We start from the raw sequence: 27,235 nt of genomic DNA on the forward strand, positions 1-27,235 counted from the left end.
CAGGGCAGCTGTGGCTACAGGTCATCATCAGTGTGTGAATGGGTGGACGACATCCTTTTTAGCAAAACTACCCCCCCAAAATATGAATTTTTACTTGAGCAACTAAAACACAAAACGGAATAGGGATCTACTTGTGTACGCAGCTAACTAAGGCACCTATGTTAGCATCACTAATGCTAAGTTGATGGTTATCAGCGTTATATGGAATAAAACCACCCGGTGGTCTGAGCTCACCATCACTTAAGAGCTAAATTATGCCTAATATAGATCTTAATGTGGAACTTTTGACTTAATATTTTTCCAAGGTAATCAGAAATTTAAAAAACAATTTGTCTTTGTTACCGACTAACAATATACAAAAAGGTTCATTTCAAATGAATAACAAAGTAGCAATTACCAGTAAAAATAACGAGCTAATGAAATGAGGGGTGGCCATGTTTGTGTTTCGCCCTGGGCCCCACAGAAATACTAAATCCGCCTCTGCCCAGATCCGCCTCAACTTAGAAACTTGTCATGAATGATTTCTGATGGCTATAGCATATTTCAAAGTAGAGAAAATAAAGAAAACAGCAGCACTCTGTGAACTCTGACCTCTCGTGAAGCGCTCCGAGTTTTCACAGATAATTATAGAGGCTATACGGCAGCTTCCCACACCTCAGCGGCAGCTATATAATGATACACTGGAAATGGAGTGGGCAAATGCACATCATTTTCATTAAGAGGGCTTGCATAATCCAAACTCTTTGTGTGTGAGGAAATATAATTAATGCTTTAATGTTTTTTTTGGTCTTGCCACTCTTCGCGCAGCAAGAGAAATGAATTGTTACATTTTAATGAGAGAAGCGACAGCTTCCTGCGCAACACGGATGATTTTATAATTGCACACAAGGGTGACTTACTCAAGGCTCATTAAGGCGATTTATCAGCTAAGCTATATTTTTGGCAGGACAATACATTTATTTATCCATTGTACTGATTAATACATTCGGTTATTAATCTTTTCTTCCCCTAGTTCATCCCTTGGAGCATCCCGTTACGCCAAAACAAAAAAACAAGTGACAATCTCCCAAGAAAACGTCTTTAATGAATCGTTTGTTGCTGCTTCTTGTACCTCAGATTACATGAAAATACATTTAAAGTTGACTGCAAGTATGGCAACATATTCACACGTATAAACAAGTGGTGCATTTGTATTGTATGTATAGATATGTACAACAGAAACACGTTACACTCTGGTTTAAACTTGTGCAAGTGTGTTATATATACTAACATTTTAGAAAAGTCAACACACTAAATTGAAAACAAAAAATGAAGAGTGTGCCCACGTATATACACATTCACACGACCACAGATCACAAAGGATTAAAGCAAATGTATTGGATTATACATTTCCAGGCCATATTTTTAGGCTGACCCCTGTAACTACTCGCAAAATATTAGCGAGTGACTTTTTTAAGTCCATGTGTGTTTTGAAAATAGCTTGAATGGCACACACACACACACACACACGCACACACGCACACAGTCTAGGCTATGCTGCAGCCTGCGGTTGCACCATCAGCTAAATGTTTTAGGTACAGTCATCTGAGGTCGACTGCACGAACTTCACGGTGGTACTCTCTCCGGTTCTTTTTTGTGTATATTTTTGAGAAATGCTGAGAGGATTATAGAAATCAAAGACCACAGGTTTCGTAGCTATGAGGTAGAAATGCTTAAAATAACAAAATTTAAAGAAAAACTTTGGTTCGCACACCATGTAGGACAAGAAAAGGACACAAAAGGAGGATTGCAAAACACATCACAAAGTGTAACATTGACCGCCGTGTTTCAAGTCGATTGTTGAACAGGGAGGAAAAGAAAAAGGAGAACGCCTGCACTGCTGTTGTTGCGCTCTGAAGTGCATTAGTGGGATTTCTGTCCGATGAGACTCATTCTCTAGAGGATTTGCTGACAGAAGGAATTCTGGCACAGATTGTTTTGAGGGTGGTTTTTCTGACGTACTACTTTGCTCCCCCTCTTGTGCTGCTGCCATGCTACCTGCCTCTCTCTCCGATTTCCATCAGACTTGCTGATGCTCAGCACAGCTCCCCTCCCCCACCCGCTCCCCCAGACCTCCCGTTCACATCAGGTGCTGCACTGATGGTGATCACGAACTCGAAGTTAGTCTGAAAATACGCCCGAAATTCATGTTCATATTTTTGGGATTCGAGTAAAAGTTTGGTTGAACATCCAACACAACAAGAAGGTGCTGCCGGCGGCATAAACAAAATCGTGCACACAAAGATACATTAGTGCATGTGCAATAAATTATTCCAGACGAGCACAAAGCTTCTAAAACATGGAATGAAAGTCAAAAATCCTTCCAGTGTAAAACAACAGAAACCGTCAGCCCCCGACATCACCAAATGCTTCAGTTTGTGTAAAATACTGATAAAATTATAATACAATTATAAGCTTCAACACACTGCTAATCATTAGCTTATATTTATAGGAATTGTGCTGCAGCTTATTAGGGTCACTCAAATAATGTACAGAGGAAGCGTCAAGCGGGGAAAAAAAAATCCCAACTATCAAAAATGAAATGAGTTTTTTTATATTGCTTCAACTTCATGAAAAATGGCAAAACTACCATTACCAGAATAAGTCTTCAGTAGGCGGCTTCGCCCCATCGTGCTACAGAACCCAACTATCAGCTTTATATTTAGTAGCCCAGTGTTTTACAGACTAAATCGGTTTTCATTTGAATTTTCTTAGTTCAGTTTTTGATTTTCTTTGAAATCACAAATTGATTCTTATTTTAGACTTTTTTCTCAACGTTTTTTCTTTATCGTGGAAATGCATTCTGACTTTATTTTTGAAATATTTTAATCTACACATTTCTTCCTATTTTCTTCTATCAAGTGACCCTAATACGCCGCAGTAGACGTGCCTGTTGACGGGACCGCGTGACAACCATGATACTAAGGGCCTGTCCGCACAACACCGGAGTCCGGTGATTTCCAGCTGAGCCTCAGCCAACCTGTTCTTTGTGCTTCCTCGTGTTCTTGTAACAGAGTAATGATGCAGCAGCTCATTTCACACCTGCCCGCTAAACAAATACTGTTTTTCTGTTTGTCTTGGTTTATCCTGATTTTATTGCCATTAAATTTCCGGTGAAAAAAAGAAATGTTTACAAAAATCGACAATTAGGATTTATCTTTTGCCACCTTTAGAACGTTCTTTCCCTATATTTTGATATGTTGCGGGTTTTTGTCCTTTCTGCGACAAGGATGGTTAAACTGAGCTAAATAGTCAGATTTCAGGGGCGTTAATATGGAGCCTAAGTCTCCGGCTCACGGGTCCCCTGAACATAAAAATTAAATGTAAACAAACGGGGACAAACATTTTTCTGGTCCTCTTTGCCTTACGTCCTCAATCACACATGGACTACTTCAATTTAAATGATGAATGATCATTTCGACTATGTCCGTCACGTGATTTAAGATTTCTTTGCTCGTAAAAATTCGTAATTAAAAAGATTACAAATCAGACGTCGCATATATGATGTCACAGCAGAATATTTCCTCCCCCAAAATAGGCTTGATTAAACTTCGTGGCTACAATTAGCTGATTAGCTAACTCTACAAATCTACATGCGAGTTAGTTTTTTTGTAGATTTGAGCAAATAAGATGATTTCTCTTGCCCTAAAAGAACTGGAAACATTATTAGCTTTAGCATTTAGCACGTTATGTAAAACTCTGTAAGAACGCAAATAAGTACATGTTTATTAATAACATTTTAGCTAATTAACAATGTATTCAAAAAGTTGCGCAGTCTAACGAATGAACAGATAAACCGATGGAGCTCCCACGCAGGCTGACTGCACAGCCTAGATTGTGTAATCAAAACCAGGTTTTAAAAAGTATTAATATTTGTACAACACCTTACCACCTGTAACCCCCCCCCCCCCAAAGCTGGGCAAAAACACTGGATTACATTTTCAAGAGCAATGGATATAAGTTTCATGACTGGTCAAGTAAAAACAGGTAGCTAAAGCACCTGCTGTGATGAGAAAAAAGACAATGGTTTACTCTCACTGCAGAGTATACGCTCCATCGATCGAGAGCACGTCTGGTACATTCATCGTCACCTCTTTGCTATTTTTTTCTGCCACTTGAGGTACGTCTAACTGACAGATTCTCCTCTCAAATCTTAGTGCTTTTTGTCGATACATCTTGAGGTACTGTACAATTTACAAACGCTTTCCTGAGTGTTGTTTGCTTGTTTGTTTCGTTTGTTTGTTTAGCTTTGCGGAAACGGGATCTGAGGGGATGAATGTGAGACAGGGTCCAGACTACTGCCACCCTGATGGATTACTGCTGCAAGCAAGACAAAAGGATGGATAACCGCCACTGAATGCAGCTGTCAGTCTGTGTTTCAGACCCACTGCTGAAGGTTTAAAGCTCTTAATAAGCATCAGCTCGTGCCATGAATGGAGATTGTGAAGCAAATTAAGAGAAATCAGAAAGCACCACTTCAGGCACTTGGATAGCCAACTAAATCTCAAGAACAACAATGTAACATTATATACAGAGACACTGGGGCGTCCCATGTAAACGACGATTGGCTTGTCAAGCATTTCGATTTCAACTCTTGCTCATTAAATGCAGAACTGCTTGTTGTCTCATCAAACCGTGTTTCTGGGTGCATCTAAACCCGTTGGTTGGATCACAGCGGGCTTGCGAGTTGGCCTTCTGTGTGCCTTCCTTCTAGCACAATGCTTTTGCCCAGAGGGAAGGAATTGTGGGAGCCTCTTTTTCTCGAGGGCAGTGCCTATTTTTCACTGGCTGCAGCCAAACATTTTGTTCCACTCAGCGTAAGTGTCAATCTCTTTCTGTGAAATACTGGCTTGGAATTTACAGCAGACACTCTCGATGTCCTGGTAGGTGAGGGGCCTGATCTGGCCTCGGGGCATCATACCCGTCATGTCCATGCCCTGTGCTGAGACATGCAAAAGACCTACAAGGGCCTCCTGGCAGAGTCTGGCCAGATCCAGTCCAGAGAAACCCTCAGTACGCTGCACCAGCAACGCCAGGTCCTCCTCGCTTAAGCAGAATTTGTGCTGAGACTGGGCCAGGACTTGGTTCATGATCTGGTGTCGGGCAGCGCTATCTGGGAGGGGCACCAGTATTCTCCGAGAAAAGTATCTGCGCAAGCCTTCCTCCATGTCTTGTGGTCTACTTGTGGAGCTAACAACCAAGACTTGGTTGCCTCCGTCCTCACCTGAGCTCATTAGGAGCGAGTCCAGTTGGGCGAGTAGTTCCCCCTTCAGTCGGTTGACTGGGCTCTCTTCACTGAGGTGAGCTGACAGGAGCATGTCCACTTCACTTATGAAGAGTACCGAGGGTTGCCGGCAACGCGCCACCAGGAATGATGCTCGGATGATTTCGTCCCCATCAGCCAGCCACTTGGTGGCTAAGGTGGAGCCACTGAGCTGGAGAAACTGTGCTCCCAGTTGACTGGCTAGGCAGCGGCCCAGCAACGTCCTACCACTGCCTCTGGGCCCAAAGAGCAACACGCAGCGTGGGGACGGTCCCAAATTGCTGAACATGTCTGGACGAAGAATAGGCCACAGAATCTCCTCCTTCAGGGTAGCCTTGGCCAGTTCTAGACCTGCGATGTCACACCAATCCACTGGAGGGCCCTGCTGAATGATTTCTGAGGTCACCAGGTCAAGAAGGTGGGGGTCACAGGTTTTAAGCTGCTCTTCTGCAGGCCGGGAGGAGGAGGTGGATGAAGAGGAGGTAGGCCCTGGTGCCGAGTGGGACAGATGGAGACGGGGATCTTCAGCACCTTGTTCACTAAGGGAGGGGGAAGTGAAGCTGGCAAGAGATTCTGCTGAGCGAGAGCCCCCCAGGGTGGAGGATACATAGGTCGGTGGGGTCAGAGGTCCACCTGCTGCCTGACTGCCGTACTTCCTCTGCTGCTCTGAAGCCATCGTGGACTGTTTCTGGGGGTTAAAAGATAAAGACGACTTCTCAGAACTCCTGTCAAACCCACTCCCACCGGTGCTGTTGGAGCCCCCGTTAGCACTGCTGCTGTCAGCGACCCTGTACATAGGGCTCTCTGCCGAGCTCCGGGCATAACCAAAGTTACCATAAGATGAGTCGATCTCTCCCTGGCCCGTCATGTAGAAGGCTTTCCTCTTTAATGTGTTAGAGGAGCTACTGTTAAGGGGGGTGGGGGCAATTGGGGTCAGGTTGTGGCTCTGGTATGGGTATCCAGGTAAAGCAGAGGAGGGGGGAAGAGGTGTGGGAGCAGCAATTCCTGAAGGGAGGTAGGAGGAGGGAGGGGGAGCTCCTCCAGGGCTGTATCCTGGTCCGACTGAGCTCTGAGCTGGGTAGCCTGCTGGGGGGTAATTATAACTAGACAAGTTGGGGGAGCCTCCGTTGTATGCTGGGACTAAGGTGGGGTGGGAAGGTGGAGGAGGGGGCTGCAGAAGCCCAGAGCTGTGCAGTGGGGAGGGAAGTGACGGGGCAAGGGCAGACTGGGAGCTGTAACTACTGTGCAGGTACGAGCCGCTGTAGGTGGGTCCGTATTCCTGAGAGGCAAGGGAAGAGGAGTGGAGTGCCGTGGCTGAGTGGCTCCCACAGCTGCTGCTGGAGTAACTGGGCTCACTCAGGGTACTGGAGGCCAGGCCCGGGGAGCTACAGATGCCAGACACCACTTCAGACGCCGCCGCCACACCGCCCTTCCTGACAGAAACTCCCTCTGGGATGCAGCTCATCGGGTAGACGCCATCCTGCCAGGGCTCCGACTCGCCTTTCCGTCCATTCATCCCTCCAGGGACCCCAGGCCCCTCTGAGTACGATGCCGGCATCTCGAGGATACCGGAGTACTTCTCGGCGTACTTCTTGAGTAGGTTGGAGGCAGTGAGGGCGGAGATGTCGTCGTTCGCCCAGGCGTACTGGTAGGTGGCAGAACGCTGCAGGTGGCCGGACACCGCCCGGTAGGCCTCAGCCTTATGGGCAGGTGAGCGGGTGGTGGATGAGATGTCGAAGTGCTGCTCGGCCCACTGGCTATGCTCGGGGGTCCACTGCATCTTTAAGCCTAGAAGAATGAGAAAGATGCTGACGTTAGCCTAAATCATGTGATACAGTTAAGGGTGATGGTTATGTGGAGGCTCGTTTGGTGCGTCGTGTGGGCTGGGCATGCTGCTACACAGTGTTAACGTCTTCATCTCGTACTTGCTCTGAGAGCGTCGGCAGGTATTGTGCAGTACAGACGGACAGTAGGACGGCTGGTTTCAGCAGCCTAATGCACCACGGCCAGACCAATAAGACAGAGGCATGGAGGGTCACTCTATAATCCCCAGCTCATCTGAGGTGGCTGGAGATGGGTTTGAAAATGTGCCTCACAGTTCCACAAAGCAACACACACACACACACACACACACACACACACACACACACACACACACACACACACACACCTATTCCCTTCTGCTCATTGTGCTTTCATTCAGCACACACAAACCTGTGCTCATACACAGACCTCTAAAAAAAAAGCTGCACTGGAGCGAGCTGTAGCGCACACACACACACACACACACACACACACACACACACACACACACACACACACTCCCATCCACTGACCCAGACGGACAAACACAGGCACGCACACAGCAGCTGTGGCGAGCTATGAATTACAACACATTGTGTCTCGAGCTCAGTTCCTGTCTGCACGGCTCCACCTTGACCTCCTCTCTCTACCATCCTCTTCTCTGTCTGCCTCCTTTCTTGTTGCCTCCTCTCCTCACTTTCCTTTTTTTCTTTTGGTCATCCATTTCCCACCTCCCGCCTTTATTTCTTCGTCCCCTCCTTTTATTCTGACTCAATCTATTTCGATATATATCTCCTCCTTTCATTCCCTCTCTCTCTCTCTCTCTCTCTCCCCTCCTCTTATTTACTCCACCTGTGCTCCCCTCGCCTCCTCCCCCTACCCTCCTTACTTGCTCCATCTCATCTCAGACACGCTCACCTGGCGCTCCTCTTTATTGCCTCGGGAGGCTGGAGAGTCACTGTTTCCTTTAATCCCAGCCAATGCCATCTGCAAACACTGACAGTCGCACAGCGACTTCATCGCTGTCTCACCATCAAAGCCTTGATGCTATCAAAGGCTGGACGGGACGTAATCACAGCAGCCGCGTGGCAGATTGAACCCTGTTTGATTTGACTTAGTGCACACAAATAAAGGATAATATCGGTGTCATTTAGGCTTCTTCCTGCGACTTATTGACTGGCGGCAGTTGCATGCAGGGAGACCCACAGCTGGGGGTCTGCTGAGCAATCCCTGCTTCACAATTGTGCGTGTTTTTGCGGATAAAGGAGAAAATGAAACCCATCCATGGATGAGCAGAATTTCCTGTCATCCATTTATGCTTCTGCAAACACATTCACGAGGGAGGAGAGCCTCCACGTCGACACTCTTTTGCGCTCTTATCCAAGGCCCTGTTTGTTTGGTAACAACACAAACAGGGAGGGGGGGGAATCCCTAGACTCCTATTTCCTCTCTGATTCTCTTCTCCCGCCGTCTCTCAACAGACACCAGTGGCTAATTAGCAGAATGGCGATCCGCTAATTGTGTTAATTTACAACATTTTAGCCGACGGGAATCTTGCAGGGGCTGGCAAGCCCGTCACCCTCCTGGTGCACCGAGGAAGCCTCAGACAAAGAGCTGAGCCGAGGAAACTTTTCTATTACAGGCTGCGCTTGTTTAATATGAAGGAATGTGTTCAGGAAGCATCTCCTGGAGCAAATCTAAGAAAAACGAAGAGACTTTATTCTCAACAGGACTTCTCAGTAGAAAGGCTGCAAGGTTTAAATATTTCTCTCAACTTTGAGGAACAACTTGATATATTAGACGACAGAGAAATGAGATAAAATCAGATTCCAGAACAGATTTTCATCTCTTTGCTGTTTTTTTTTATTGGACAAGCCCTACAGAGGATACTACGACCCGTTAGCCTTGGCAGGTTATTAATACCTTCCACCCGTCGCACCGCCCATCCTTACCAAACGCCAGAGCGGCACTGAATCACAAACCAACGTCTTTTGGTAATAAAACATGCAAACACTTTAACAACTTGTCAGGTAATCATTTTAGGTCAAATCTTGTTGCAAATTAGTGAAAGTATCTAAATGACTCCTCCATTTATTTAAAATTTACATTGACGGTATTTGCCATTTGCTCTCCAACACGTCTTAAAGTCATCTCACATTCATCCAGACGGCCCTTTTCTGGGAAAAAAGTAGCAAATAGTCATAAAACCTTTAAAACTAGTGAAAAGCCACACACTTCCTGTCATACAGCTGGAACACAGTGAAATGCTGGTTTTAATATCTAAATAAAAACGTCGTCGTCTTCCTCCGCTTATCCGGGTCCGGGTCGCGGGGGCAGCATCCCAACTAGGGAGCTCCAGACCGTCCTCTCCCCGGCCACCTCCACCAGCTCCTCCGGCAGGACCCCAAGGCGTTCCCGGACCAGATTGGAGATGTAACCTCTCCAACGAGTCCTGGGTCGACCCGGGGGCCTCCTGCCGGCAGGACATGCCCGAAACACCTCCCCAGGGAGGCATTCAGGAGGCATCCTGACCAGATGCCCAAACCACCTCAACTGACTCCTTTTGATCCGGAGGAGCAGCGGTTCTACTCCGAGTCCCTCCCGAATGTCCGAGCTCCTCACCCTATCTCTAAGGCTGAGCCCGGCCACCCTACGGAGGAAACTCATTTGGGCCGCTTGTATCCGCAATCTCGTTCTTTCGGTCATTACCCAAAGCTCATGACCATAGGTGAGGATTGGGACGTAGATCGACCGGTAAATCGAGAGCCTGGCTTTCTGGCTCAGCTCCCTCTTCACCACGACGGATCGGCTCAGCGTCTGCATCGCTGCAGACGCTGAGCCGATCCGCCTGTCGATCTCCCGATCCCTCCTACCCTCACTCGTGAACAAGACCCCGAGATGCTTAAACTCCTCTACTTGAGGTTGGACCTCTCTCCCGACCCGGAGTTGGCAAGCCACCCTTTTCCGGTTGAGTATAAAATAAATAAATTGAATAAAAACTATTTTGGCAAATAGATTTAAGTAGATATAGATTGATAACATCTATACTATGGTGGCCCAGAAGGTTCAGTAAATTACAGAAGTCGTCGTAAAATGGAAACAAATACTTAAACTATAAAATAGAAGGTATGCTAAAAACCTTAATCACAACAAAAATGTTTGCAAATGAGCAACAAACATTCTGTTAGAAGTAATGTGTGACATTTATTTTGACAGATTTCTGGTTGGATGAATACAAATGCAGAAAGGACTTTCCACCCAGGTCACAGACGGACATAAAACACTTTCTTTTGTTTCCTCTGAACTATCCCGATGGGAGTTTGGAAACATCACTCCCAATGGACGGCTTTAGATACAGGAACCTTCAGTCGGTCCTTAGAGGGTTCACTTCTAACGAACAACAAAGAACACATCACTTACGGTACTTTACTTCACCCAAAAGAGCGAAGCACGTCTAGGACCTCCAAGTCTGATCTGTAGCCAGCAGCTAAGTGTTGGTTTGCTTGAGCACAGGAATTGTTTCTACTTTAACTTTTCAGCATCCCTAAATAAATAATAGCAGCAGACAGCAAAGGCAACGTTCACTTAAAGATGCTCTCAGCTGATTCAGCCTCGTCTTCTACATCAGTAAATATACGTTCTCCTCCAAACCAACAGCGTGGACCTCCTCTGACTCGGGAGCTAAATTAACTGCATGTGTTCTCTCCGCGACTGACTGACTGCACACACACACACACACACACACACCTGCTTTAGAGCACCTTTACGTGGTGCTACATCAATCTGCAGAGTGGTTCTGTGGCAGAAACATCCATCCTCACGATCCTCCACTCTTACATCTTGTGTAGACCTCCGTCGATCAGGACTGACACCATCAGCTACTTGGCCTCTTACGTATAGAAAAATAAGAATTAAGCCTTATTCTCCACATAGATTACTGGATAAGAAAAAAATGATCACAATCTAATAAAAAAATAAGATGGCAAATTATTTCCGTGTATGTAATCCCACACTTTAGATTACAAACCAGCCTAGAAATGTACGAATACATTTAAACCAGCCAGCCCCAGGAACACATTTCTCTACTGAACCAAAAATACCAACAGAGCTGTGACGGATGTTTTGTTTCTGTTACCTACTTGTTCCGGATCAGCACACATTTCAATATTAGTCACACGTAAGCCGAGTAAATACGTAATGTCGTTTTAAAGTGATGCTTTTATTTATCAGAGGAAGAAACCAATCCAAACAACCTGGCCCTGTGTGGGGAGGGGGGAAGATAAACGGCCTCCATGGGAACCTTCTAAGGCTAAAAACCTCTACTGAACAAAACATGAAGACCCATCTCACATTACCCCCCCAACAAAAAAAACCAAAACTAATCATCTAGATATTTTAGGGCCATTTTCTCTGGAGGGTGTATGTTCTGTTTAATGTGGAGTAAAATTAACAACAAACCAACAGTTAGGCATGGTGTTGGTAGTGTGATGGTCTGGGGGTGCACTGCTGCCTCAGGACCTGGATCACTTAGATAAATCCTGAATTCTGCTCTAACAGACAGAAAAATGTTTGACACTTGACTTTAAACAGGCTGTTCATGCTGGAAGAGCCTCCATAATGTCTGAACCAAACAATTAAAGCTCTTTACCACCGATGGTCTCTGAATTTTACATTTGTTTGCCGATCTGGAACACTTACTGTAAGTGACAAAAAGGCTGAAACATAAGAAATCTGGAGGGGTTTAAACACATTATTGTTTATCACGGTTTTATTTTATTATTGACAACACTCATGAGAAGTGATGCCCTTCAGGGCTGCTGGGATTTACAGAGCAGCAGAAAATCCTAAAAAAGGAAAAGTAAACCACCAAAACAGAAGGGAAAATAAACTTCAGCTCTTGGCTGGAACGTGTGAAAGAGAGCGTGTGAAAGGTCCCTGGACACTCTGCCACCAGAACATTTATTTACTCAGGAAAACACCAAACATGTAGCAGAAGGATTAAAACCAGGAAACCAAAGCAAAGCAAGCCAAAGTCTTCCGATATGGTTGAAGAAATTATTACTATTTTACATAGAAAGCAACAGAATAACACTACTTAGGCCTAATCCCACTCACTCTCTCACACTTGTGCCCTTCAATTGATCCCGACCGGCGGTGCGATCATGCCGCATCGATGTGGCCTTGGTGAAGTGTATTACCCACAATCCGTTGCTGCGTGAGAAAACGATCATGTGCCTTTTTTGAAAATATGTATTTTCTAATAAAAGTAGTTCATTTCGGGACAGTTAATTGATTCTCTGAATGTTTTAAACAAAGCAGCAATGAATGTAAATTTATTTCGAATAAAAAAAGAACCTCATCAAATAATAGTTTGGTTGTTGTTAATAAAGGTTTTTGTTTAATTTTTTTAAGTAGCCCCGGCATGCATTGCGGTCGATGACACAATGTTTACTGCCCCAATTCGTTAATTATTTGCACACTTGTGTACTACGCACTCGAAGCTTTACAGCGCACTTCCTCCAAGTGCACTTCACAGAAGACCGTACGGCGCAGAGCGGGGATTGGGATTGGGCGTTGGAGAGAACCACTTTTCTTTGAGCACAGGCTCTAGGGCTGGGCGATATGGCCTAAAATCAGTATCACGATATATTGAGGATTTCACCTCGATAATGACAAATGACGATAATTACAGGTGTACGCAGAAACAAAAGTTGTCCACTAGGGCTGCAACGTTTCGTGGACGTTGTCGACAAATATCGACAATAGAAATAGTCGACAATGAATTTCGTTGCCGACGTTGTCGCCAGACGTGTTTTTTCCGACCGAGTGAGGCATCTCACTTTATTAAAATATCTGCAGAGAGTCGCACATGCGCAATAGCTTCTCTGCTGAGCACCAACTAACAGAAATGGCGGCGTTCAACACAGCAGCTACGCGTACCAAATCATCTAAAGTCTGGGAGCATTCTAGCCTAGATACGGCGAATAAAAAGATGACCTGCATTATTTGCAAAGCAGTCCTCGCGTATCACGGCAGCACCTCTGTGATGCATGAACACTTTAAGAGGATGCACGTCGGACAGTTGAATGAAACAGAGTCTGACTCACCTCGGTAAGATTTAAATAACACGAAAGCCAATACGTTTTGTTTTGGATGTACGTTGTACATTTTTAAAACATATTTTCACTTTTAAAAAAAGAGATTTAATGGTATGCCCGACTGTGCCTGACAAAAGTATTTTAATTTTATTTATGCATTTATGTCTATACTGACTGAGCACTGTGCCTAGTTCAATTCAATTCAAAAGTACTTTATTAATCCCAGAGGGAAATTAGAGTTTCAGTAGACACAATTCTGGGATCAGACACATACATAGACACATGACAAGAATTGGTGACTGTGGTCATTCGCAACCCGAGTCGCGCTACCATTATAGATCAAGAGGGTTTACAGGTGCTAGCCAGTAAATTAGAATATCATCAAAAGGTTGAAAATATTTCAGTAATTCCATTCAAAACGTGAAACTTGTACATTATATTCATGCAATGCACACAGACCAATGTATTTCCAATGTTCATTACATTTAAATTTGATATTCATAAGTGACAACTAATGAAAACTCCAAATTTGGTATCTCAAAAAATTAGAATATTCTGAAAAGGCTGAATATAGAAGACACCTGCTGCCACTCTAATCAGCTGATTTACTCAAAACACCTGCAAAGGCCTTTAAAAGGTCCCTCAGTCTTGTTTTGAAGGCACCACAATCATGGGGAAGACTTCTGACTTAACAGCTGTCCAAAAGACAATCATTGACACCTTGCACAAGGAGGGCAAGACACAAAAGGTGATTGCTAAAGAAGCTGGCTGTTCGCAGAGCTCTGTGTCCAAGCACATTAACAGACAGGCGAAGGGACGGAAAAAATGTGGTAGAAAAAAGTGTACAAGCTCTAGGGATAACCGCACCCTGCAGAGAATTGTGACGACAAACCCATTCAAAAATGTGGGGGAGATCCACAAAGAGTGGACTGCAGCTGGAGTCAGCGCTTCAAGAACCACCACGAGGAGATTCATGAAAGACATGGGATTCAGGTGTCGCATTCCGTGTGTCAAGCCACTCTTGAACATGAAACAGCGCAAGAAGCGTCTCGCCTGGACCAAGGACAAAAAGGACTGGACTGATGCTGAGTGGTCCAAAGTTATGTTTTCTGATGAAAGCAAGTTCTGCATTTCCTTTGGAAATCAAGGACCCAGAGTCTGGAGGAAGAGCGGAGAAGCACAGAATCCACGTTGCATGAGGTCCAGTGTAAAGTTTCCACCGTCAGTGATGGTGTGGGGTGCCATGTCATCTGCCGGTGTTGGCCCACTCTGTTTCCTGAGGTCCAGGGTCAATGCAGCCGTCTACCAGGAAGTTTTAGAGCACTTCATGCTTCCTGCTGCTGACCAACTTTATGGGGATGCAGACTTCACCTTTCAACAGGACTTGGCACCTGCACACAGTGCCAAAACCACCAGCACCTGGTTCAAGGACCATGGTATCCCTGTCCTTGATTGGCCAGCAAACTCGCCTGACCTTAACCCCATAGAAAATCTATGGGGTATTGTGAAGCGGAGGATGCAATACGCTAGACCCAACAATGCAGAGGAGCTGAAGACGACTATCAGAGCAACCTGGGCTCTCATAACACCTGAGCAGTGCCACAGACTGATCGAGTCCATGCCACGCCGCATTACTGCAGTTATTGAGGCAAAAGGAGCCCCGACTAAGTATTGAGTGCTATACATGCACATTCTTTTCATGTTCATTCTTTTCAGTTGGCCAACATTAGAGAAACAAACATTTTTTCATTGGCCTTTAGAATATTCTAATTTTCTGAGATACCAGATTTGATGTTTTCATTGGTTGTCACCTATAAATATCAAAATTAAACGTAATAAACATCGGAAATACATTGGTCTGTGTGCATTGCATGAATATAATGTACAAGTTTCACGTTTTGAATGGAATTACTGAAATATTTTCAACCTTTTGATGATATTCTAATTTACTGGCCAGCACTATATGAGGATAGTCGGGGGAGGGGAAAAAAGGCACTTCAGAGTTATCCTCTACAGAGAGGGCAGCTTTGCTATGCAAAAAAACACCTCAGACAGAAATGCACACAGACTTCAGACGATTCACAACATAAGTGTCCACTAGGTTTGGGAGGTAGTGTTGGGACTCTCCTCACTTCAACGCGTGCAGCCGCATGGGGCAGCGCTCATCACCTCCATTTGGACAGGGGAGGGAGATAATGGGTTAGATACGGTTCCACGGCCTTCACCGGTCACAGTCCCGCCCAGGCTGGGATAGGGAGAAAGGGTGTTAGACGGGGCATTTTTATTTACTTTTAGTATTAATCGGCCTATCAGCAGCAAAGTTCAATAAAATATGCATTTTCCATTGAAGTGCCCATCTTTCTTGTGTTTAGTATCAGTTTTCACGTAATTAAAGCAATCTCATTCTAAATTTAAGAAAAATTTAATAATTATCCGATTAGTCGACTAATCGGTTCAATAGTCGGTGACTAGTCGACTATTAAAATAGTCGTTAGTTGCAGCCCTATTGTCCACTAGATGGGGCTGTCACATGTATTACGTTGAGTCACATTTTTACGTGACCCAAGGTGGTACAGCTTCTTAAAGAGACATGAACGTTACCAACCTACACGCATCTTTTTATTTTTTATTATCTAATTTACTGACATGGGGAAAATGATCACGATGAGTCAGAAACTTCGATAATGATAAATTCTGGATTTATTGCCCAGCCCTAACATGCTCTACAGCTCTGCTGTTTAATGGCACTAGCGTGAATGCTAACATAATCGATATACACTAAATTATTGTCAATCTGAAAACTTCAAGCTATCATGGAAGAGGGTGGAGGGGACCAAATAGGATCTATCTTCTGTGTATTGTAGCTAAGTTATTAGTATAGCATGCAACCTTGCTCTGCATTGGACTATCATTTTAGATCTCTCTCAGTGTGGTTACATGCACACTGACCCACATCCAAGTCCATCCAGGTCGATCTTATTGTAATGAGCTATCCTAGTTTACATGTGCATTAGAAAACCGGCCTCTCAAATAAAGTTTGATCCACTCCGGTACAGTAGATGGCGACAGGCGCCTTTTCATGTCGGCATTCTTCCAGATAGCTTATAGCAACAGACGCAGTAAACAGAGGCTGGCGGGAGTGACGCAGACGGAATTGAAACAGGATATGGACAATGGCTGAGGGAATGTACAACAACGATGCTGCAGCACAGCTTATTTGGTATGTACCGTCCTGTTTTATGGTGTTCCGCGTGCTGCTTTGTGACAATGGTTTTGTCAGAAGACCACTTCCGTGGTCTCGCCACTTCTGGAACGTGAGCGTCCTACCGGTTTAGCTCTGCTGACTCGTTCACCTGCAGAATGTAATCGGATTGCTACCACATTATCTGGGTGCTACAGCTCGATTAGAGCCAGTTCGCCTTCAACCAGACCAACGCTTTTACATGCAATAAAAAAAAAACAACGCAAATCTTTAGAGCGAAACTTCAGTTTTCTGATGTGCATGAAAATGCACTGACTTTGACTCCGTAGAATTTGAGGTGTGGCTTTCAGCTCCTTACGGAATGGGAGGAAGGGCAAGAGCTATAGTCATTTAAATGTCATCTTCAAATAACAAAGACCGGCTAGGTATTGTACACGTCTTTTCAGAGTGCGACAAGCACAATGATTGTCAGGATGGACCCATACTTGTTAGATGTATAAACAAATTCCACGTTGTGTCCATGTTAGGCCCTGCAAACCCTCAAAAACACACAAAACTAAAAATTATACAACAACTGCTGAAATCACACTGAATGGGTACGTACGACACCTTTGCCACAAAGTAACTTTACATATTTCTGGACTACGTTGGTCATGTGGTTAACAGTTGTGAAAAAATTGCCGAAATTTGACCCCAGAGTGTTTCAACTATGTTTCGGTGGAACAGACCAGTTGACCTTTTGACTCGTAAAACTAAACCGAGAAGGGTCAGAGGTGGTTGAGTCAACTCTGCTTTAGGAGGAAACTTCCTGTGACATCACAAGGCCCTGCAACCCCAACAACGAAAGTGAGAATAAGCTGGAAAACTAGGGCTGGATGACATAGGAAAAAATCCCATAGATAAAAAAATAATAATAACTTATCAATTGATGTCAATAAGTATTGAAAATTCTATGAAAAATGTAGAAAATACATTTTAAGTGCAGCTCTGGCCATGTCATTACTTTATCATAAAAACAAGTTGGTTGCGTTACCAGATTTGGTTTTTATCAGTTCTCTGCTAATTTTTCAAACCATTGATTGAACCATTATTGAACTATTTCCAGCCCTACGTGAAACTGCAAATGCATCGACTGTTCTGAGGTACTCCCATTTAAGAAGGAACTAATCTTTCAAAGTGACTTAAAGAGCAAGTCACCCCCAAATCTACTTTTGTTTGCTGATAAACTATATAAATGAGCGTATGTGCTGTAGACACGCGTCAGAAATTTGGCACTCTAGTGCATCTTCGATAAAATTTACATATTCTGCCTAAAACTGTCAATGTTGCACCGTCGTCAGGTAAAAACTCTGCACTACATGTGGATTTAAATCTGCCGTCCCTATTGGCTAAGAGGTACACAATGAAGTTAGGTGGTACATTATGATGTATAAATGTCGTTGTGAGCCTCTGTGTGTATTTGTTAGCGGCTCCGCCCTCTTGGTCTGCCTGCAAACAGCATTTGTTGCATTTTTCAAATATGAAGTGGGAGGGGAGTAAGTCTCTGGTAGGGGGTGACTTGCTCTTTAAAAACAATGGGAGCTTTCGGTGATAAACCTAGGACCTCCGAACACAACGCTCAGGTCACAACAGTTTACAAATAGAGTGAAAGAACCAGGGTGGAGAAACAAACCCCACTTTGTCACAGTCCATCAAACTCCATTTTGAGCATTGTTTAAACAAACAAGTCCTAATTCCACCATTATCAAAGAAAATGTATGGAAAAGCGTGCGTCAACCTCCATCAGGACTTTCATCTCTTCTATAATGAGGTTAATGCAGAGACGCCGTGATTACCCCAGCAATGCAAATGAAGGCCAAATGATAACTTGCACTATTTAAATAAGGTAATAGCGATTACTCCACGTTATTCAAATGAGGACGGATGCTTTGAACTGGGAGCTTTGAACTCGCTGCTCCTCCAAAAACATATGGAGGATGGCTGACTTTGAGATCGTTCAGGGGCGGAGCCTCTAATTTAATGTGAGGTTAAAAAACGTTAAAGACGTTGGGTTCCTACAAGCTCACCTGAATCTGACTTTTCAAGAACTTTCAAGGTGACACTGGTGATCTTTTGTTACAATACAACTCACCCCAAACCTAACCCGATTATTTGGGCAGTGGCTCTCTTTAATAAATGTTCAAAAATGCTAGTTTCCCCGGACATTAATGCATCTTATAGTTTTGCTTTTATCCAAGCAACTCTTACAAGCAGACACATGCTGTAAAGCGTGTGAGCTTGAAGGAGAGAAGGATGGCAAAGGGTGTGCGGCGGGAGGAAAAACGAGGGAAAAGGGAGGGAGTGAGATCATGCACTCAGCTGAAACAGCCAACCGAAATCTCCCCCACCTTCTGAAGCGTCAAGCCTGCCAGTGTTTTCTCGTCCTCCTCCTCCGGCCTCCGCACAGAGAAGCCTAATCATTCTCATTATGCTCTGCATCCATCTGCATCCACAGAGCTGCCCATTACTGTGCGTTTGTGTGTATCTGCAGTAAACAGCTCTTTAGAGAGAGCTAATGAGCTCTTTTAAGTCTGTCTGCTGTGTGATTCTGCAAGCGGGGAGTCGGAGCAAACTGCCCATTTTGGTAACGTCATAATTAAGTCGTATGTGTGAGTGTGCTGGAAGGAGAACACACACACACACACAATGCTGGTCTCTAACATAAACAGACGCAGGAGACCTTCAAAACAAACTATGTTGGTTTTGCTTATAAAAAAAATCTGCTGTGGTGTTTCTGGGTGAGCGTTCAGGAGAGGAGGAGGAGGAGGAGGAGGAGGCGGCGGAGGAGCAGCATGACAAGCGATAACTTCATCAACAGAGACCTGGTTTCACACACCACCTGGGAAATCTAAGCAGCCAGTTATTCAAATCCTTATCAAACACACCAGAGGGCATCTCCTAACCTCTCAATCACCGCACCTCTACGTGAGGCATACGTAGCTGTAGTTTAATGATGTGTGCGTGTGTGCGCACGCACGCGCGTTTGTGTGGGACAACCTCCAGACTGCCTTGTTAATGAGTCCCGCACACTGTGACTAAGCCATGGGCTACGTTTCGCTAGAACACAACCTACAGTAGAGTCAAATAATGTGATTAGGTCTTCCAAAAGGCAATTAATTATCAAATTAGTCATGTGTGTGTGTGTGTGTGTGTGTGTGTGTGTGTGCGACACACACACACACACACACACACACACACACACACCTACAATCAAACCTAGATTTAACCAGAGCAACAACCGCAAGCCAAAAAAGAACATAGGGCAGCTCAGTTATAGAAAACAATCCCAGATTTAGTCAAGGATCATCAAGTTGGGAGCACAACCTAGAGATCACATCTGAAGAGACTGTAGGAACTGCCTCAAACCAACAGGAGGTTATACTGAGATCATTGCAAACACTTTACAATGTAAACTTAATACATTTTATCTTTGACTCTCCAGTCCAACTGAAACCGACAGTGATGCTATAAAAGCAGCGAAGAGCTGCTATAGAAAACTAGAGGTGCAAACAACGAGTCAGTGCACAAAGACAGTTTCTTCAGGAGTGCTGATAAATATAAAACTACATGCAACTACAGTGATCCCTCGTTTATCGCGGTAGATGCGTTCCAGACCTGGCCGCGATAGGTTAAAATCTGCGAAGTAGGGACACCATATTTACAGTACAGTACTATATTGAATTATCGTATGATCACATTCTCTTTTTGTGGGTAAAACTCAAGAAAAAAATTTTTTACTTGGTTTTTTTATAGTTTTATTACAAAAAGTGCATTTTATGATTAAATTGATGGAAAAAAACAGGAATTTCTTGATATTTCGCAAAGAAAAATAACGCAAATCGGTGAAAAATAACGTGAATCGGCGAATTTCCCTTGAATAAGGTTCCAAAGAAAAAATCCGCGAAGTCGTGAATCTGCGATAAATGAACTGCGAAGTAGCAAGGGATCACTGTATATGGATTTTGTTTGAAAATGTGAGATAAAGACTAGCCAAAAAGTTAGCTGGTGATGGAATTGACAAGTATTTAGCAATTGGATCAATCGATGACCGACCATATTGAAACCCAAAAAACATTAAGCACTAATTCACACACATCGGTCTTGTTTAGGTCTCAACTGCTGATACAGACTCTTGTATACATCCAGTTTCTGACCGACTTGAAAAAGATGACCATTTTTGATTCACATTCGCTAATGCTCCTTGGTACACACGTACATTTACAGGCCCCTACAGCTTTTTAAATCAGAACTTTGAGTTTCAGATTGATTATGAATCAAGCTGATCAGGTTTAAAACTGGCAGGTTACCAACCCATTCATTTCTAGATATAACAGAACTTGCATGTTGAAGTTTTTACGCAAAAAACGGGAATTTTCCAGTTGAACAGAAATTGGCAAAAAGACTATGTTGATCATAGTTTGAAATGTGAGCCAAATAGGTATCGGTAGGTCAAGAATCAGCACTCAGCGTCGGCCCTGATGACCACAATCACGTCTAATTATGGAATCAGGTTTTGGGACAAGACATATGCTGCCGGTGTGTTTTGCCTTTATTCTTCCACGGGAGTTTAGTCTTCAGACGAACCGTGTGGACCGTGACAAAACCAAGCAAATAAAAGTCAGTTATGTTATTTGTGATCATTTGGAGCCCAAATGATTTTCTAATCATGAATTAAACAGCGAAAAGAACAAACACATCCATTCACACACATGAGAACAAATACTAAACAAACACCCGACCAGAAAAACAAAACTGCATCATTTTCTTTGCGACAGCCAACAAAACAGTGCTCCACGCCAGATTTCCTCCTCTGAAAACAACCCGAATTTGCATCTTTGAAGCCTCCGATTCAAGCTCAGCCACTGCTCACATTCCCAAAGACTAGTCTGTTGCAAAGCAACAACAACAACAAGGGAAGAGGGAGTAAGCATAGGGAGTTCAAAGTCTAGGCAGCGAGCAGTGACCAGGAGAGATGAGCTGTCACTAACTCAAAGACGGTAAAAAGGAGGGGGGGGCTGCTGTAGAGATGACAGCTCGGAGCTGCCGTATAAGAGCATCTGACAAATGACAGCAGCTTTAAAGAAAGAAAATCAAATATTCATTGTAATCAGTGAACTTTGACCGTGTGGTAAGTTTGCACAGCTTTGACCAGAAAACTTTGAAATGTTTGTGAGGCAGGATTTTTGATAATGGGAGAGCTTTAAAAACATCATTTTTAATAGCTGAGCTTGTAGAAGGAAATCAGACTTAACCACGATAAATGCGTATCTTGATTCTGGCGGCGTATCATTGTTGGCCCCGACGCCGAGGATCAGATCTTCCATGGAGCTGTATAAATTGACACAGTCTAAATTTCCTTTTACTAGACAGACTATTGAATGGGTGGGTTAAATGGGTAGGGCGCAGTTAAACAAATGCTCCGGATCAAGGAAATTGTGCGTGGCTTCTTTTGTCATTCAGAAGGGAAATTGAGAGATATTCGGCTGGGCCCCGAGCTGCTAACGCATGGCATTCATCTATAATGCACTCGGCCTGTCCGTCAGATACTCCATTTCCTGTGACTAGCGCAGCGTGCCTAATCACCCGCCGCCACACAGGGTTTCTTTCCTCAAAGAGCGCAGCACAAACACACACACACACACACACACACACACACACACACAAGGAAAAATGAAGATAGACACATGGAAGCGTCATGCCCGCTGAGGCAAACGGGAGGATTCTCACCCGGTGGACAAAACATCTGCAAAGACTCTACATAACGGAGCTCTAACGGTGTCACGACCCCCCCGCAGCAGCGCCACAGGTTGACTTTCATCACTCGGAAAGAAACCCGTCTCACGCGCCAGAAAAACCACATCTGACTGGATAACAATGAAAGTTTACTTTATCACATGAAAAATACACACAGACTTGTGTTTTATGTAAATTCACACAAAACCTCTTCAAGAAACAAGTCGAAACCTGATCTTTGACCTCTGACTGCTGGTCTGGAAAGATCTGATGAATAATTTATCAACATAAACTACCGATAAAAACTTTTAAAACTCCATAACTTATCACAGTTAGAAGCTGCTCAAGGTAAACGCGCAACGTTACCATGGCAGCATGACCCTCCACTAAATAATCACTCCACCCATTCATTGATCTGCTTTATAGTTAACTGTTTGGTCAACTGATTTACCCACTGAACAACAACTTAGTTAACCGTTAACCCTAACCCTGATTAATCATTCAATCAACTGGTTGATAAATTAACTTACTGATTAATCAAGTGGCTGAATGATCAACCAACTAGTTAGCCAAGGCAGACAATTAATGAACTGATCATCTCATCGACTGATCATATGATCAAAATTATAGTTATTCTATCAATGAACTGGTGGTAAATGGTCTGTATTTGTATAGAAAACCAGTTCAGCCACAGTTCTTTGGACTGGTTATTTAAACATCCATTTAATCGATTGAAAAAACTCATCAACTAATGACTTATTCTAATTTTTCCACCAATATATTGTACTTTTTAAATAATAAGCAATGCCACATTGATGTTATTGTTGTCAGAACATCAGTGGGGAACATCCGTCACCCACAAGACCACCAACATGAAAATCCATTCTAGTTCATCTCTAAATAAAACCATGACCTAACTAGCCAAGAAATCTGGACCATGGCAGCAGCAAAAGATTTTGCTCTGTAAGTGGGACTAGCCACACTCCTCAGCAGGTCGATCACTGAACTGATCTTGTGTCTTACCAATCACAGCGCTCTGCGTTTGTTGCGCGGCTTAGCAGAAGAGCTGTCACAAAGAAAAACTGCAGACATCGTGTCGGCTCACAACGGTGCTCATTTGATACGGCTTAAAGAGACAATGTGTAGTTTTTACAATTAATGTCTGGAAATACCCATCAAAATGTTGCTGAAAATGAATTAAATGACACAGTTGTTGAAAAATATTGGCGGCTTCGTAACATATAACCATAGAAATCAGGTCTAAAATATACGGGAGCAGGTCTAAGTTTCTGGGCCACGCTATATTAGATGCCATGTTTCCTTCTACGGGAGCCCATGAGGACAAAATGCATTTACTGATTTGTAACAAACGGTTACAAAACGGTTGTCATTCTTAAACTTTGTATTTTTACAAATTTACCTCTTCACTTGTTGCCAGTAGGGTTGTCACGGTGTGAAAATTTAACCTCACGGTTAAATGACCGGCTCAGTGGCCTAGTGGTAGAGTGTCCGCCCTGAGACTGGGAGATCAGGGTTCGATTCCTGGTCGGGTCATACCAAAGACTTTGAAAAAATGGGACCCAATGCCTCCCTGCTTGACACTCAGCATTAAGGGGTTGGATTGGGGGGTTAAACCACCAAATGGTTCCCGATCGCGGCTGTGTCTGCAGCTCACCGCTCCCCCAGGGGATGGGTCAAATGTGGAGAACAAATTTCGCACACACACCTGTGTGTATGACAACTAATGGGACTTTAACTTTAACTTAACTTTAATTGTGACCAAAATTATCACGTTTTCGGTATTATCACTGTATTTTTTTTAAACGTGTTACATTTTCACACAATTAAATAAACCCTGTATATCAGGAAAATTTTGTCCTCAGTTTGTGTCTAAATTTAGCCTAAAATGTGTTATTTTGTAATTGTTGTTTATTTGTTTACATTTTTCCCCTTTAGTGTTTAAAATACCAATATTTGCCCATAACTTCTTATTTTTGTCTGTTTGATGTCATCATCTTAAAAATATTAGATCAGATGATACTCAGTACTCAAGTAGCCTTCTAATCAGATACTTTTTTACCCTTACTTGAGTAATAAACCCTATATCAGGAAAATATCGTCCTCGGTTTGTGTCCTTCCAGTGAGCTTTGCAGATGTGGGAAAATGTCATCAGGCAGTAATCGTTGTTAAATTCATAATTATTCTCGGAGAGAGACCAACTCTTATCTGCCCCTGGGAGCCCCGTAATGCATAGCGTCATTTCAACATGGCGGTGTCCGCGACACGGTTTATATGCAGGTAGCGGCGCTGCGGCTGCTTTATATAGCGACTCGTTGCATTCTCCCTCAACCCAAATCCTCGGATCACGCGTTTGAGCTAAAACGCTAACGTTAGCTTGCCTTGCGTTGACTGTAGAGTTGTGGGTGATGGTCACGCAGATGTGTCATGAGATTTGAAGCGTTGCTGCCTTTCACAGACACTTTTTCTGCACGTGCTGCAAACAGGATAGCCGTCTTCTATCAGCTGTCCCTCGGCATTCTTCAGATATCCAGAAAATGCCCGTACTTCCGACTTTGTCTTCTTTGAGGGATAATAAATGTCCTGAGTGCTGCCGTCTCCTCCTTTGGCCATTATTTCAGCTTTAGCTTCAAGAAAGTTTTGGTTGTAAACAACAAAGTGCGCATGTGCCCCGGCAACTTCAGCAGATGATACGGTGGCTGGTAAGGGTCACCGCGCCTACACCGAAGCCACGGTAATCCACCGAGGTAATATATTTTTTAAAAAACAAGACTGTTATTATTATTGTCAACTTTTCTTTACCTCTACACTGGTTACCGTGACAACCATAGTTGCCAGTGATGAAAAGGAGTCCGATGTGCTTGTTATTTTGCTAAAGTTTGCACTCCCCAGGGCTTTTTGATCCTAATGGGCATCCGTTGGTAAGGTTGTAACCCTAACACAAAAATACCGCTTGCTTGCAACAATTTAGGTAGCTACTGCCCCCTATCACCAGGGAAACTACACACTGTCACTTTAAGCCTGTTTTTGAGACACAAGCAGGTAGAGCTTCTTTTGCTCCGTCTTCGACTGTGGATTGCCCCGTTGATTTGATTTTCCTAATGATCAATAGGTCTTGCTGTTCGTCGCTCTGATTGGTCCTAGTGCTGTCCAACTGCAAGTGGAGACAGTTTGAAAGACAACTGTAGATTCCTCTCCAGGACTGGGTTGTGTTGATCCCAGAATAAGACTTAAGATATGTTTCAGACTCTTAACTAGTCTCCAATATAAAACCATATCAATACCACTGAAAATATGGATTTTGTTATGCTTTCATAACTTTTCACTGACAGCTTTTTACCTTTTATTACTTGATAATTATGCTTCAATAACTGATAACATCCCCATGAAAGACACAAGTAAATCTCATTTAGAGTTATAAGGGTTTGAGTATTAAAAACTTCTGTAGATGCTTTTCTAGAATATTTTACATAAAATGTAACACACACACACACACACACACACACACACACACAAGCGTAAAGCACGGGATAAATAACTGGTTACTCTGTAAGACTGGCAGTAAAAGAGGTAGAAACACTGATGAAGATTAACAACGTAAATATTACCAGACAAATTAAGCCAGCTGACTGTTTTTCCTCTACGTAATGACCCGTGAGACTTGCACCCACTGACTCTAGTGTCAGTTAAACCCATCCCCTCGAGGCCGTAGTGACTCTCCGGTGACAGTAGGAACATTTCTACACACACATCGGCGTTTTTCTACAAACAGCCCTCTGATACATCCACCTGAGGTGAAACCAGCAGGATCTTTCAGAGCGGCCCCGGGGTTAACATGGGGCCGCACGCCATCAATACCTCCCGGACGGTTGGATCCATACCTGTGAAGAACCAGCACTTTGTTTACCTGTGTGTTCAGTAATTAAAATAGATTTCTGAGAGGAGGTTTAATCCTTTTAGAAATGACATTGATCCGACTTCCAATCCACCAGAGCAGGGGTGTAATTTTGTCATCCTTTCCCCCCTCCCCATGCTCCTTCCTTCTGCGTGTAAACTTTGGAAAGTCCTCGACATGAAGGGCGCCGTTTAGGAGCGTTGGGGAGGAGGGGTAGCAGCGGAGGGGTGGCAGGTGGAGACAGAGAGGAAGCCTCTAACCCGTCTAAAGCTGTCTGTCTTCGTAAATAAAATGAGATAATTATTGAGCGAACAACATTATACGCCGACGACGCTCTCCTTCTCTACCCCCCTCCAACCGGCACAGTTGTAAATCTCAACAAACACGGTGCTTTTGGACATTAAGTGCTCACTAAGCACAGTGGATGCATCATATTTCAAGAGCAGGCGTTGTGTGGGTGAGGAGCTGGGGGAAAATGGAGTGTAATGGTTATCCATTATCTTATACAGCAAACGGCGGCAATGATCATTTTCAAGTGACTCATTTCTGGAAGTACCTGTCTATTGGCCACTTGGAGAGAAGACTTTGATGGCTAATCCCAAACAACTATTCAGAGGTCATTTGCAGCGGCAGCTCCGAGACACTCGGCACAAGAGAACGCTCCAGCCTCCCTCATTATTCAAATCCAATCCTCAGAAAGATCCACATCACAAACAGCGTCGCGGCAGCCTCGGAGTGGGCGATTATCTACACAGCATGCTCCGAACCACAGTGGGGACATTAACAATGATTCAACAAATGAATATATCACAATCCAAGTAAGAGTTTGAAAGCCTACACGAGATATTTGTCACTAGAATGAAAGAGTGACACTTGAGCCGCATTAACATATTAATGATCACTTGTGGGGAAAGTAGTGGTCTGGAGAGAGGGAAAACTTTCATTTTATTCAATCATATTCTATTATTCTGAAGTGGGGGGTGTATTTTTAGTTGTGTGTTTGTTTGTGTGTGGTCTCGGCTCCACATGAGCGCTTACTTAACACCACACTGATTTCCCCCTCAGCAGTTAGAGGAAAACCAGCCGATGCTCAATGATGCATCACTGTGTTTGTTGCCGCCAGGCTGTGAGCGTGTGTGTGTGTG

General features: G+C 43.9%; 1 protein-coding gene across 1 annotated transcript in view; it reads right to left on the reverse strand.

The window, feature by feature from the left end:
• Positions 1–1,064: 1,064 nt before the first annotated feature.
• LOC107380960 (fidgetin) overlaps positions 1,065–27,235 on the reverse strand; it is a 50,677-nt gene continuing 24,506 nt past the window's right edge. Inside the window, exon 3 of the mRNA XM_054743249.2 lies at positions 1,065–7,090. Coding sequence (XP_054599224.2) covers positions 4,821–7,090 — 2,270 coding nt within the window. The 3' untranslated portion in view covers positions 1,065–4,820. The remainder of the gene's footprint in view (positions 7,091–27,235) is intronic.

This window comes from Nothobranchius furzeri, chromosome 14 (assembly GCF_043380555.1).
Source record: "Nothobranchius furzeri strain GRZ-AD chromosome 14, NfurGRZ-RIMD1, whole genome shotgun sequence".
In the NCBI taxonomy this organism is placed as follows: Eukaryota; Metazoa; Chordata; class Actinopteri; order Cyprinodontiformes; family Nothobranchiidae; genus Nothobranchius; species Nothobranchius furzeri.